The sequence below is a fragment of the Diabrotica undecimpunctata genome, chromosome 7 (genome assembly GCF_040954645.1).
Source record: "Diabrotica undecimpunctata isolate CICGRU chromosome 7, icDiaUnde3, whole genome shotgun sequence".
Classification (NCBI taxonomy): Eukaryota; Metazoa; Arthropoda; class Insecta; order Coleoptera; family Chrysomelidae; genus Diabrotica; species Diabrotica undecimpunctata.
The window spans coordinates 114,708,711-114,722,152 of NC_092809.1; the positions used below are offsets into that span (position 1 = coordinate 114,708,711).

General features: G+C 33.8%; 2 protein-coding genes across 2 annotated transcripts; both read right to left on the bottom strand.

Moving 5' to 3' along the window:
• Nucleotides 1-2,683: 2,683 nt before the first annotated feature.
• LOC140446606 (protein FAM200A-like) lies at nt 2,684-3,193 on the bottom strand. Its single transcript, XM_072539179.1, has one exon. The coding sequence runs from the start codon at nt 3,191-3,193 to the stop codon at nt 2,684-2,686; it is 510 nt and encodes a 169-aa protein (XP_072395280.1).
• A 546-nt stretch (nt 3,194-3,739) lies between these two features.
• LOC140446607 (zinc finger BED domain-containing protein 5-like) lies at nt 3,740-4,054 on the bottom strand. Its single transcript, XM_072539180.1, has one exon. The coding sequence runs from the start codon at nt 4,052-4,054 to the stop codon at nt 3,740-3,742; it is 315 nt and encodes a 104-aa protein (XP_072395281.1).
• Nucleotides 4,055-13,442: the final 9,388 nt, after the last annotated feature.

The following is a 13,442-nucleotide window of genomic DNA, read 5'->3' on the forward strand; positions in this document are numbered from 1 at the left end:
TAATAATATCCACATCATGGCATCATCATCTACGTCAACTCAACCTAGTTCTCTAGGTTCTCTAGTTCTCTAGGTTGAGTTGACGTACCAGACTCTCTGTACCAGACCATCAACCTCTACAATCTAAAAGTTACTCTACCGTAACCAGACAACCAACTACTAGTGTTTTTTCGTCAAGAAATTTAGCAATCGTTTTTGATACAATAGACAACACTAAAATTGAAGATTACCTTCACAGTTTAAGCTTAATAATTCGATCACTCAATATTATTTTCTGTTCAAGGCTATCTAACAACAGAATATGCATTTACTTAGCAAATGAAAAATTGGTCGATGATTTTATTTCCAACCACGGAAACATCAACATTAATCAACAACTTTTACAAGCACGTCGACTAATCATCCCTAGCCAATGACTAGTACTTTCTAACGTATGTCCGTCCATTCCACACTTAATCTTAGAATCTGAACTGCAAGCACTTGGTGTCAAACTTTTGTTACCCCTATCGTTTCTAAGGATAGAGACTTTAAGTCCTGAATTCCAGCATATATTAAGCTGTAGGCGGCAAGTCTACATATCCCCTTTAACCAACCATACCTTACGCGATTCTTTTGTTATTACTCATGAGGAGACATCATATAGAATATACTTATCTTTACATAACCAGACTTGCCAAATATGCAAAAACACCAAGCACTTAGCAAAAGACTGTACAGCAAAGGTATCTGTATCAGACGACACAACTTCCATACCTCACAATATAGAAACAGGTCAGAACTGTATGGAAAATAGTAACAATCAGGTGACTTAAAAAGTAACTAGTGCCATCCAACAAAAGCAAACCCAACTGAACGAACAAACTGTGCAACATGAAACACCAAGTACAAAACTCCTAACTAATCAAATAGAAACAGATTCAGTACCACAAAAACGCATAGTTTCTGAGTGTTCTACACCGTCCCCAACTCCTTCATCAGAACACATCTTTAAATTACCCAAAAACAAAGAGAAGAAGACTAAATTAAACCAACAAAAGAAACCAAAAAAGACGCTAGAGGAAATGCTGAAACCAACAGAAGAATTATTTAGCGACCAAAATTCTAATTATCCCTTAAACTATGAACAACTAATAGATTTCTTCGAAAACTGCACGGGATCTTCGGACCCACTAAGTATTGCAAGAATATGTACCAATGAAATTTCTGAAGTCACAGATCTACTGATAAAAATATACTTCAAACTAAATGACAGAAAAATTTAAAGTAGATGCACCCGAATAAGAAATAAAATTCTTTGACAAAATGATCCAAACTTCCATATTGAGGCAGACAGCGATACCTCTATAGACACATACTAACATAATAATAACATTCAGCAGTTTAATTCAATGGAATCTAAATGGGTATTGCACCCATTTAGAAATGTTGCAAATACTGATCTCAAAATACAGACCAATGATTCTATGTTTACAAGAAACTAATTTTAAACACTGTACTTAAACTAAAAAACTTTCATTGTTTTTTTAAAAATCAACAAGATGCTAAAATAGTCAGCGGAGGAGTAGCAATATACATAAAGAACGATATTAATAGTATAAAAATACCATTAGAATCAAACTCGATTCAATTGCAGTCAGAATCAAAGACGTAACTACCTCTTCTGTATGCAACATATACATTCTCCCCAACCAAGAACCTAACCATAACGAAATATCGGAGCTCTTAGATTAAATACCTACTCCACGACTAATTGTCGGAGACTTCAACGCACATAACCCTTTATGAGTTTCAAAAAAATTAACGAGTAAAATAGAATCCCTTCTGGAAAAATACAACCTAAATCTACTTAATGATGAACAATTGGACAAGACACCCGTTTTGACATAAGAAAGGGTGGAGGTTCTGCTATTGACTTTTCTATATGCGAACCATCAAATTTATTCCACAGATTTCTATCATGCTGTATACGTAATGATTTTGTGTGGTGCTTTATGAAAGTTTCATATTAAAGTTTTATCATCGATTAACAACTGGAAAAAGTTGAAAAAAGTGTTACTTTCTTTATTTGAGAGAAAAGTTACTATGCTCAGGCTTAAATGTACAAAGATAGATATTACTTTATCAATTACTAAGACATTATTTATTATAGATCACTGACATTTTGCAACTTTAAAGTAAATTATGTGCACAAAGATTCTTTTTTTTTTAATCGGTTGTCCAGTTCGTATATCGTGCCACCTTAAATTCTTAATCATGTTTTGTGATTTGTTTTCCTCTTTCTATGTCTGCATGTGCAAACTTGAAGCAAAGGTTGGTGTTCTTTCCCGGGCTCTCGCTGCTTCACCGTTCCCTGCAATTTTAGGTTCTCTAGACCAGCGATCCGCAACCTTTTTGATATTGCGACCCCAAAATTAAAAAAAGAGTTATGAGCGACCCCAGAAAAAAATCACCAAATTAACAAGTGCAAAGGTTAGTTCAGGACGAAATTAAGGTAAACTTCAATTATCCCATGTTGTACTTAGCTGTTTTTATTTCGTAAATTATGTTGAAGAGTTTATTTATTTTTGAAAGTAGTATTAGAGCAAACTATGCATTTAACATAATATTTATAATGGCATTAAATGAGACAAGCAATTATTTTAACATTTTATTTTTTTTAAAAAATAGGTACATATACGTCAGTTTACAAACTAATGTGAACCTTATGCTTGCACGCAGTCAGTATATTAATTCTTGGTGATATAATATCAGAAAGGGACACCTTCAAATCAGGTTCTACGTTAAGTCTGGAGCGATATTTTGTTTTTATAGCAGTCAATGTGGAGAAATCTGTCTCGCACAGGTATGTAGATGCGAATGGCAGCAATTTCAGCAAAGATGTTTTGTGTAACAGTGGATATTCCTTTTCCATCATTATCCAGAACTTGGATAGATCCGTGGTTTTAAAAATAGATCGAAGGCTTTCATCGGACAATAAATCGATCAGCTGCTCTTTTTCTTTTAAGTTTATCTTCACAGTGTTAAGATCACAAGTGAATGGATTAATTATCCATTGGTCGCCGTGTGATGTATCTGGGAATCGTATTACCAAGTCTTGCTTAGGGCTTGTAAGATGCATGATGATTTTGGTTTTAGTTTCTTCTACGAGCTTTATATTGTTTTCTTCAGAAAATTTCTCCAAACATACAAACATCTCGTAGTTTTCAGCACTGATTTCGTCTATTTACAAACTTATTTTGATACAAAAAACTTTTATTTTGTTAGCCAAAATCAATACATTTGTACCCTTTCCTTGCAACGATTGATTTAAATCATTAAGTTTTTTAAAAATTCCGAAAAATAGCCAACTGTTGACAGCCAATTTTCATTTAAGAAATATTCCGCTAGCTTTGGTTCCCGTTCAAGTAGAAATATTCTGATTTAATCTTTGAGATCAAATACACGTTGGAGTATTTTTCCTTGCGATAACCACCTGACCTCCGTACGTATTTATAACAGTAGATCTTCGTATTCTGATCCCAATTCGCGTCACATTATTTTGAAAAGGCGACTGTTCAATGCGCGAGCTTTATTAAAATTTATTATTGTTACGACTTGTTCCAACACTTTATTTATATCTGGTTGCAAATGTTTTGCTGCGAGTGCTTCACGATGAATCATACAGTGAATAAAGCCTACGTGAGGTACAATCTCAGTTACTTTTGCTTTAAATCCTGGATCTAAACTTTATATCATGGATTTAAAAAAAGATATTAACTGCATTAAAAATTGCTTCACCGGTTGTTCTTCCTTTTAGTCCTTGACAAAATAACAAATCTTCGCATATGTCGTTTTCATATCGGTATCGGATAAATATTAGAAGTTGAGCTACATTAGCTACATCAGTGCTTTCATCCAGCTGAATATCATAATAGGGACTCCCTTTCACGCGATCTATAAGTTGTATTTTGATATCATCAGCAAGTAGATTGATACGACGATGAACAGTGTCACTTGATGGTGGAATTGTTTTCAGTACATTGGCATACTGTTCTCTTTGCATGATCGAAACCATTTTCATTGCAGCTGGCAAAATGAGCGTCTCGCCTATGTTGTGAGGTTTTTTAGTTTTGACAATCAAAAAGGCAAAGCAAAAGGTGTTTTGGTTAACTGTTGTGTATTTTTAAAAATTAACCTGATGTGACGTTAGTTTGGTGGCATGTCGTTTAAAATAAGATTCATCTTTATTTTTTAAATGTGGATACTTAGTTTCTAGGTGCCTTTTCAATTGGGCCGGCTTCATGCTCTCGTTTGCCAAAACTTCCGAACAAACAACGCACTGTGGACGTTGTTCAAAATTAAACACTGTACATTTAAAACCAAACTGGATGTACTTACGATTATTTAAAAATGCGTTGACGCTTCCCAGTTGTCTCCGATATAGCTGTTGCTTTTGTTTAGTTGAAGTTGAAGCGTCACTCTCTGTATCGATGTGTACGGTAGATGTGACTGTTGAATGTACAATGGCTCTACAATCATCGCTGTTATGACTAATGGTTATAGTAGTGGAACTAAATGTTGCTCTGCTGTCATCGATAGTAATAACACTACTAGTACTTGAAGTGGAGGCATTGTTTTCACGACTCATATTACTCGTAACAGTAGTTGTCATGGTAGAATCTGAGGCACTCACACACATCAGATGACACTCTTGTTAAGGACTATGTGTTTAATTCTTTTGTTTTGTGATGCGTTATCAGGACTTCCGCCACCTGCATCTTTAGATGTGCGATTTATTAGCCACTTATCCATTGTTAACTGCAATAATAAATACGTATTAAATTATGGTTTTGATATTCAACCCACGCGTCCAACATGGCCGCGCCGCGATGACGCCTCAGTTTATTTTCTAAGTAGGAGTGCACAGTTACTTACCGTGTGCGTGTTTATCCACGAGAACACTAATCTTCTAAAAAAACTTTCTAGTGAAGTAATCTTTGAAATCAATTTAGTCTGAACAGAAAAACTGACTGGAGTAGCTGGACTGAACGAAGAAAGAGAGATCGAGGTGGGGGCGCAGCCGCGGGAGCTGCGAGGTTGTGACGGGCGGGACTGGACAGGTATTTTCAATTCTCTCCGTTTTAAAGACATTGTGTAATTGTGTAAGTAAAAAAAGGTTATATTTTAAGCATAAACCTTAATAAAATTCGATCAGTACAGGACCTTGTTGACTTTTTTACTTTTTTGACGACCCCATAAAGATCTTTCGCGACCCCAGGGTTGCGGACCGCTGCTCTAGACCCAGGGTTACGTTTTCTTGCGGTCCAGGGTATTTGCAATATTCTTTGCCAAGAAAACATTTTAAACGCGTCTTCAGTGCGTTCATCAAACAAATTCCTTAAGCACTAGCATTCGGACCCATAAAAAAAGAAAAGAGCATTGTTTTTACAAGCATCCTGTTTGTATGTATGGTGATGCTGTGATTTTTTTGGCAAGTTTTGTTATTGTTCCCATGGCCACTGCTGATTTATGTTTGATCTATTGACTAAATCCTATAAAATTATTTATGAGGCTACCAACATATGCAAATTGGTTCATCGCTTTAATGTCATTGATTCTGACGACAATTTCTAGCTGGTTCTTATTTCTTTTATCTATGATTATATATAATTTTTTTTAATTTTTGTTATTTATTTTGAAGCCCTGCTTTAAAAACTAACTTTACTCATGGTGCTCCGTCATTTCTTTTATGGATTCGGCGAACAGCATTGCGTCATTTAATTTGTTGATTCTTCTGCCGCCAATAGATATGACCATTTTTCCTTCTGAGATTGCTTCGCGTAATGGCTTATCTATACATTAAACAGTATGAGGCATACCTTAAGTTGTTACCAACACTAAACGATTTTGACCTATATCCCCTAGATATTTCACACATTTTATCTTATATGGTACAGTGAAATGCTTTACTGTAATCCATAAACCACACATGTGTGCGTATATTGAAATTCCGTATTTTTTTGGAAATCTGTCTTAAACTTAAAATTTGTTCGCTAGTGCTCCATCCTAACATACATATCCTACCTGTTTATAGTTTATTTTTATGAACGAGAGAGTAATTAGCATAATTTTAACTGGTAGCTCCGACCACTCCATGGGCGTGCTCAAGATTAATTGAAAAATTACTTTGAATAATTGTAAAAAATAAATGAATTATTTCAGTGTTATAAAGTGTTATGTGTATGTAAACAAAAGTGACCTCTTTTATCACACACTATATTAGAACTGACTGGTCTACATTAAAAAGGGTTTTAAAAAATTCACATTTTTTTTAATTTTTAAAAATTACAAAAGAGAAAAAGAGTTTTTAAAACCGTCTAAGGTATGTTAAATAGATGAATAAAAATATTAATATAAAACTTACAGCTACTTGTTACAAATCCAAATCAGATTCAGAAGATGAACTTTCAGAACCAAGATTTATAATAACTGGCTCGATCATTTTATCAGTAATATTGTCCAGCTTCCACATTTTTTCCTCTTCTTTAATAGTGTGATTTACTGCCTTTTCCCAGTTTTCAGGTTTTACATTATTTACGACCTCCAAAAACAACTGTTTAACATCATGAATTTTAAAAGTGGTATTTTTTCTTGAAACTTCACTCTTTATCTGTGCCCATACCAGTTCAATCGGGTTTAATTCACAATGATATGGTGGGGATCTAAGTACTGTCATTCCACGATTTTTGGCAATTTCATCAATTTCGTATTTTTTTAATTTTTCTTTATGAAGGGCACACAACGAATAAAGTTCCTTTCTTATAGATCCGGGATGGTACGTAATATTTTTTGAACTCAGCCAATTCTGCAAGTCTTTTTCTAACCACTTGGTTGTGGGCAGTCCTTCTATAAGTCTGGAGTGATAACTTGCATTATCCATTACTATTACACAGTTCTTAGGAAGAAGATCTATCATTTGTTCGAACCATTCTTGAAAGACATCAGCGTTCATGTCATCATGGTAGTCACCGGTACGAGTTGATTCAAAAGTTAATAACTCACCTTCAACAAAACCGTCTGAACTGCCAATGTGTACTATTATCAGCCTGCGTCCCTTTTCTGATGGTGGGTTTAAAACAGTAGATAAGTTATTTACAAAAGCGTGCCTTTGACTTGTAAAAGTTTCATCCTGCCAAAATTTATTTGGTGTATGACCCTCGTTGATCCATGTTTCATCAAGATAAAATATTTTTCTTTTTTGGTTTCTCATTTCCTTTATGGTTCTTAGAAAATGTCTTCTACATATGACAATATCGCTTCTTTCTAATAAAATAGACTTTCTGGGATTCTTTTTCCAGCGGAAGCCTATTTCTTTTAAAAGTTTCCATAACGTACTTCGACTCATTTCTGGGTAATCCTTATCATCTCGAACTGAGACAAGAACTTTATCCAATGTTGGAAATTCTTGTCTAAAGAAGAATTCATGCACTTTCCGTCGAAGTCCTTCTTTAAAATGATATTCTATTTGAAATTTTGGTTTCCCTGGAGCATTACGTGGCATTTGAAAACTACCACATTTCTCTTCTTTAATAACTCTGTAAATCGTAGATTTCCCAACACCAAGTGTACTGCTAACTAACTCAACGGTCTCATCAACATAAACGTTTGTCTGTAAATGATTTAAAACAATTAAATATTAATGTTTTTTCATTAACTGTTAGAGGACCAATTTTTCGGCGTTTACACGGCACTTCCAAATTTTCCATAACACTAGTATACACAATAAACTGCACCTTGCAACTGAAGTACCTACTTTTAGTGAACTGTTAAGAATTTTGAATACGCCACTTGGACCTTCCTATATACAAAATGGAAAAACCCACTATCACATTTTCTGTGGAATAAGTTTAGAAGGTAATTATCTAGTCAATTACTATCGTAGATTCCTGGAATTAAAGAATTAAATGTTTGATTGTTGAAACCCTTACTTCGTGGAATGCACTCATTTCAGATAAAATAAAACGTTTTATTTTATCTAAAGAATTAAACTTTATTTTGCAAATAGGCAAAGAATTAAACTTTATTTTGCAAATGGATAAAATAAAACGTTTTATTTTATCTAAAGAATTAAACTTTATTTTGCAAATAGGTAGGTACTTATTAAACTTTTATTGGTTATATATAACCAATAAAATAAACATCTTACATTTCTTGCAAATTCATTAGTACCTGTTAACCTCCATCACTCCGACACTGGCAACCTTATTTAGGGATTAGTAACCCTCACAACTATTGTATTCTATTCTGCTCCAATCTTTATACCTGGTGGTCATACTCAATTTAAAATTGTTTTCCTATATACTTCTGTAAACTTGTTGACAAATATCTGTTTTTCATTGAGTCACCCGTATCAACAGTTTAGGGATTTGCATACATAATTTATTGTTTTATTACTCTCTCATACATAAAAATACACTATAGAATATGTCAACACAAAGACTGTGATTCAAATTTATATATTATTATAAATTAATAATTTTGTAAGCGTTATATTTATTAAAACGCTTGTTTATTTATTTCTATTCTTCTATTGTTACTCAAAAATCTATTAGTTTAAGTTAAAATAATTCAAATTAAAAATTTAAATACAGTGCAGTAAAATTATTATAAGTAAAATAGGTATATTCAAATTGATATAACTCCAAACTCCATATAAATATGAATTAAAATAATAAAACTTTCATATCTCGTTTAGCCAGTGGATGACATAAGCTAATGTCGTTGCATTTCATTAAGTCTTTATCAAAGCAGTCTTACTCAGAGTTTACGAGAGGAAGCTGCAATAGTTGTTTCAATAATTGGGTCACACCGCATGCATAGCTGTCATCTCACTCGATGTGTTCCCAGGATATCATTTTTGTTTGGATCTTTTGTCATCGAATGCGATAGTCTGTGGACTAGTACGCATTTCGATGCGCATCGCCCCGCCTCGAATTTTCCCATTGGCTCTTGACCTGGAAATCCCTATTTATCGCTCGATCAGCGCATATAAATATTGGCGATTTTCAGGTCAGCCAAGTCAGTCCCTCATGGGCTCTCCGAGAGCTTAGTGCTCTCGGGGCTCTGCTCCTGTTCTATTTTCCATACTCTGTGGCTGAGAGTTATTTTCAACTTTAACTTGGTGTTTTTATTTCGACAATCCTTTGTCATGTAAGAAAATATCTTGTCTTTCTCAAGACAAGCCATCGGAAGACCACAACCTAATGTACCATTTTCGACGAGGAATTTGTTGTGTAAGAAATATCTTGCCTTTTTCAAGGCAAGACACCGAAGATATAAATATTTTCCAAGTCCATAACCCGAAAATGGACTTAAGTAGAGGAGCTCTTGACAGTATATTCGAAGCCCTCTACAGAGCACCCGGAGACAACAGAAGGTGGTTAGACCCTTATTTGTTCCCCCGAGGTGACACTTTTAACTCCTTAACGCATTCTATTGAGTGTTTTGCATCTTTGTAAGTCAAGTTGTGCCGCTGGGAGTATTTCTGAAGTATTTGTGATATTTTTTGTTTGCTGTCCTTACAAACATATCTTGACAAAAGTGTTAACAAAGGAAGAGGATACAGAATGAGAAACAAACAAATTAAAAATACTCTGTTACGCAGACCATTGATAACCCAAGATGAAGATAGTCTCCCAATAATGTTCCACAGATTTAACATAAGAGCAAAAGAATTTAATATGACAATTCCATCTCAGAAAACTAAAACAATAGTAGACAGCAAAAAATCAGCCAGATGTAAAATAGAAATTGATGTCATCAGTATTGAAAAAGTAATGGAAATAAATACCTGGGCATTACACTGTCTAGCTATGGAGACCTGGACAAAGAAGTGAGAGATCAAGTACAAAAAGCAAATAGACTGGTAGGATGCCTTAATAATACTATAAGGCGAAACAGCCACATAACGCTGAGATAAAGTCAAGAATTTATAAAGCCAGTGTAAGACCAATAATGACATATGTCTTATAAACAAGACCCAACACAGCCACAACGCAAAGGCCACTGGAAACGGCAGAGATGAGAGTACTGAGAAGAATTACAGAAGACTGCGCAAAAGATGGAGTGACAACCTTCCATAGAGATATTAATCCACCAATAAACAAGCATAATAATTGCTTATAAAGAGGAAGAAGAAGAAGAAAAAGAGGCTACTAGTTTAATATGATTTGACGCATTACTGATCTGTTGTTTGTTAATGATATATTAAAAAGTACTGACGAAAGTATTCCTGCTTATGATACACGGTTTTTATTTGGGCACGGTCTTTAACCCCTTTTAACATTCATACTAGCCGTTTGGCTATTACAATGCTATTACATGATCTTTTTATTCTTAAGCCCGTCTGTCCCTCTGTAATAGAAGGCTTAAATTATGTCTTTGTATTATATAATTTTTTTTTATTCACATCCAAATTCAAAATTTAGAAAGATGTATCGTCGCTTGAATGCAGAAGTAGCCTATGTCCATTTTTGCCTAATTTGATATTTTAGGTCCATTTGAAAGTAAAAGCATCATTACATTGGATGCAGAAGTATTGTATGTCCATCTTTACAACTAACGCTCATATCGATCAAAACTTGAACTAGCCTATGTTCCGTACCGTTGTCAGTTTTCATGCAGAATCAGTCTATGTAAGAGCGCCGCAGCAAACCGATCGTATCTCCGTCGCTTAGCCGGACATAGACTAGTTCTGCATAAATTTACGTATATATATTGAGGACATAAACTTATTCGCGATTTAAGATAGCTCAATAAGAATTTAAATTATGTTTAATCAAAAATCATTGGAGCTGAACTCACGATATACAAAAATACTTCAGTTGCTTGAAGTGAAGAAGAACCAGTGTGCAGGTAAGACAAAAATTTATTGTTCATGTGATTTTCTTTTCCTATTTTTATTTTATTATGTCAAATAGTAGCTGTTTATTCAGTGGCACTGTTAATATCAACCAAATATTAGGGTAAAGTCACTCATTATTATATACTACCCTAGACAAATGTCATATTGGATTTGGCTATAATATTTTATTTAAATGGCCTTTTTGAATAAATTATTTTTTGATTAGATTATATGCATGAACCTGAGACTACGCCAAAAATTATCATTTTTTATCTAATAAAATTATATTACTGATAAAAATGAGAAATTATTTAAAAAATGCTATTTTATTTATTATTATTAATTACCCTATAGTGAGTAGGCCTAAAGTTTGTTTCTCAATAAAATGTTTTAGATAATAGTAACTATTATGGCAATAAACAAATTATTGTTGTTTCAGATAAAATGTTAACTTCAGAGTCCAACGATGACGTTTCCATTCCAAAATATGCCATTAAGTTAATGGATTTTGTAAATTTAGAACCATCGCCTGTTCTACAACAGTTTTGGGAAACTTCAACATACTTTAATTCCAATTCATTTAATCAGACACCGACAAAACCATGCCGAGAAATATTTTTTAACGAACCAAACCACACTGAAGAAGCTAATAGTTTCAGACCCAGTGAGCATCACAAAGCATCGCCAAAAAAACTGTTTAACCAATCTTGTGATTCCAAACCTAGCAGATCTGTCAAATTGGTTAACACGAATGTGTTGGAAAATTATTTGGACATGTCATCCTCTGAGTCTGATCTTTATGCTTCCGATAACGATGAAAATGATCCCGAATTTGTTTTGTTGGATCAGGAACCTGATCAAGAAGAAGTATCAATAAGAAAGTCTCGCAAAAGAAAAAGAAACCCGATTTCCTGGAGAAGAAATATAATAAAGACATCTCGAAATAGCGGAAAGGAATACAACTCTTGGAAAAATAAACTTCAACCATCCCGAAAAATGAAAGATCCATGTCATTGTAGAATGAAATGTATCGAAAAGATTTCTGAAGAAGAAAGGCAATCTATATTTGGTCGTTACTGGAATCTTGGAGACATCAACAGACAACGAGATTTCATTTCAAAATTAGTGCAAAGAAAAAATAAAGAAAGAACAAGAATTAGCCGAAAGAAGATAAATATTGCTGCAGAGAAAAATGAAGAATCGCCTTTTTCAAACCAACATAGTAGAAGAACATTCACGTTTGATTATTATTTCATAAAGGACAACATCAAAGTACCTGTGTGTAAGATTTTCTTTTTACATACTCTTTGTATAAGTGCCCAGGTTGTTAAAACTGTACTTAATAAAACTTGTTTCATTGGTACGATTTCCGAAGACAGAAGAGGAAAGGCTTGCAAAACTCCTTACTCAACGAATCTGTCAAAGAATCCGTTCGAGAACATATAAATTCCTTTCAGACAATTGAAAGTCACTATTGCAGAAAAAACACAACACGTTTGTATTTACCAGCATCTCTTAATATATCCAGAATGTATTCTTTATACAAGGAATACTGTTCCGATATGAACATTACTGAAGTAGCAACGAAAAGTATATACAGGGCTGTCTTTAATTCAGATTTTAATATGTCATTCTTTCAGCCAAAGAAAGACTTGTGCGATATTTGCCATAGATTCGAACAATCGTCTACTGAAGAGAAATTAGCAGCTGAAGAAATGTATCAACTGCACTTGAAAAACAAGAATTTAGCCAGATAATTTAAGGATGCAGAAAAAAAAAGAGCTGAGGAGAATCAACAGATTTGTTGCGCAGTTTTTGATTTACAACAAATATTTCAGGTACCAACAAAGTCGGAAGTTGGATTAGCGTATTATAAGCTAAAATTGTCAACTTATAACTTTACTATTTTCAATATGGGTAATAAAGAATGCAACTGTTATATGTGGTATGAAACCATAGGCAAGAGAGGCTCTTGTGAAATAGGTAGTTGCCTTTTGAATTTTATAAAGCGTAATATTGAACACGGTAGAAATGAGTTTTCATTTTTTTCTGACAATTGTGCCGGACAAAATAGAAATAAATACTTATTTTCATTATACAATTACATTTCTCAATTATATAAAGTAAAAATTTGTCATAGCTTTCTGGAACGAGGGCACACACAAAACGAGGGATACAGTATTCATAGTGTGATTGAAAGAGCATCACGTAATATTCCAGTCTATTCTCCTCATGAATGGTACACAATTGTCAGAACTGCAAAGAGAAACAACCCGTATAACGTCGTTGAATGAGACCAAGAAAATATATTTGATCTAAAAGAACTTCTAGCAAAAACATCTATTAATTGGGACAAGGATGAATGTAATGAGAAAGTTTACTGGAACAAATTACGAATTCTACAAACCCGGCCAGACTATCCAAATATGTGTTTTTTTAAATACAATTTTGAAGACATTGAATTTAAAAAAAATTAATCTGGCCAAAAAGGGTAGAAAGACACTTCAAATTAATATAGAAGATATTGAACTGAAGCCAAACTCTACGAGGCAAATTCCAT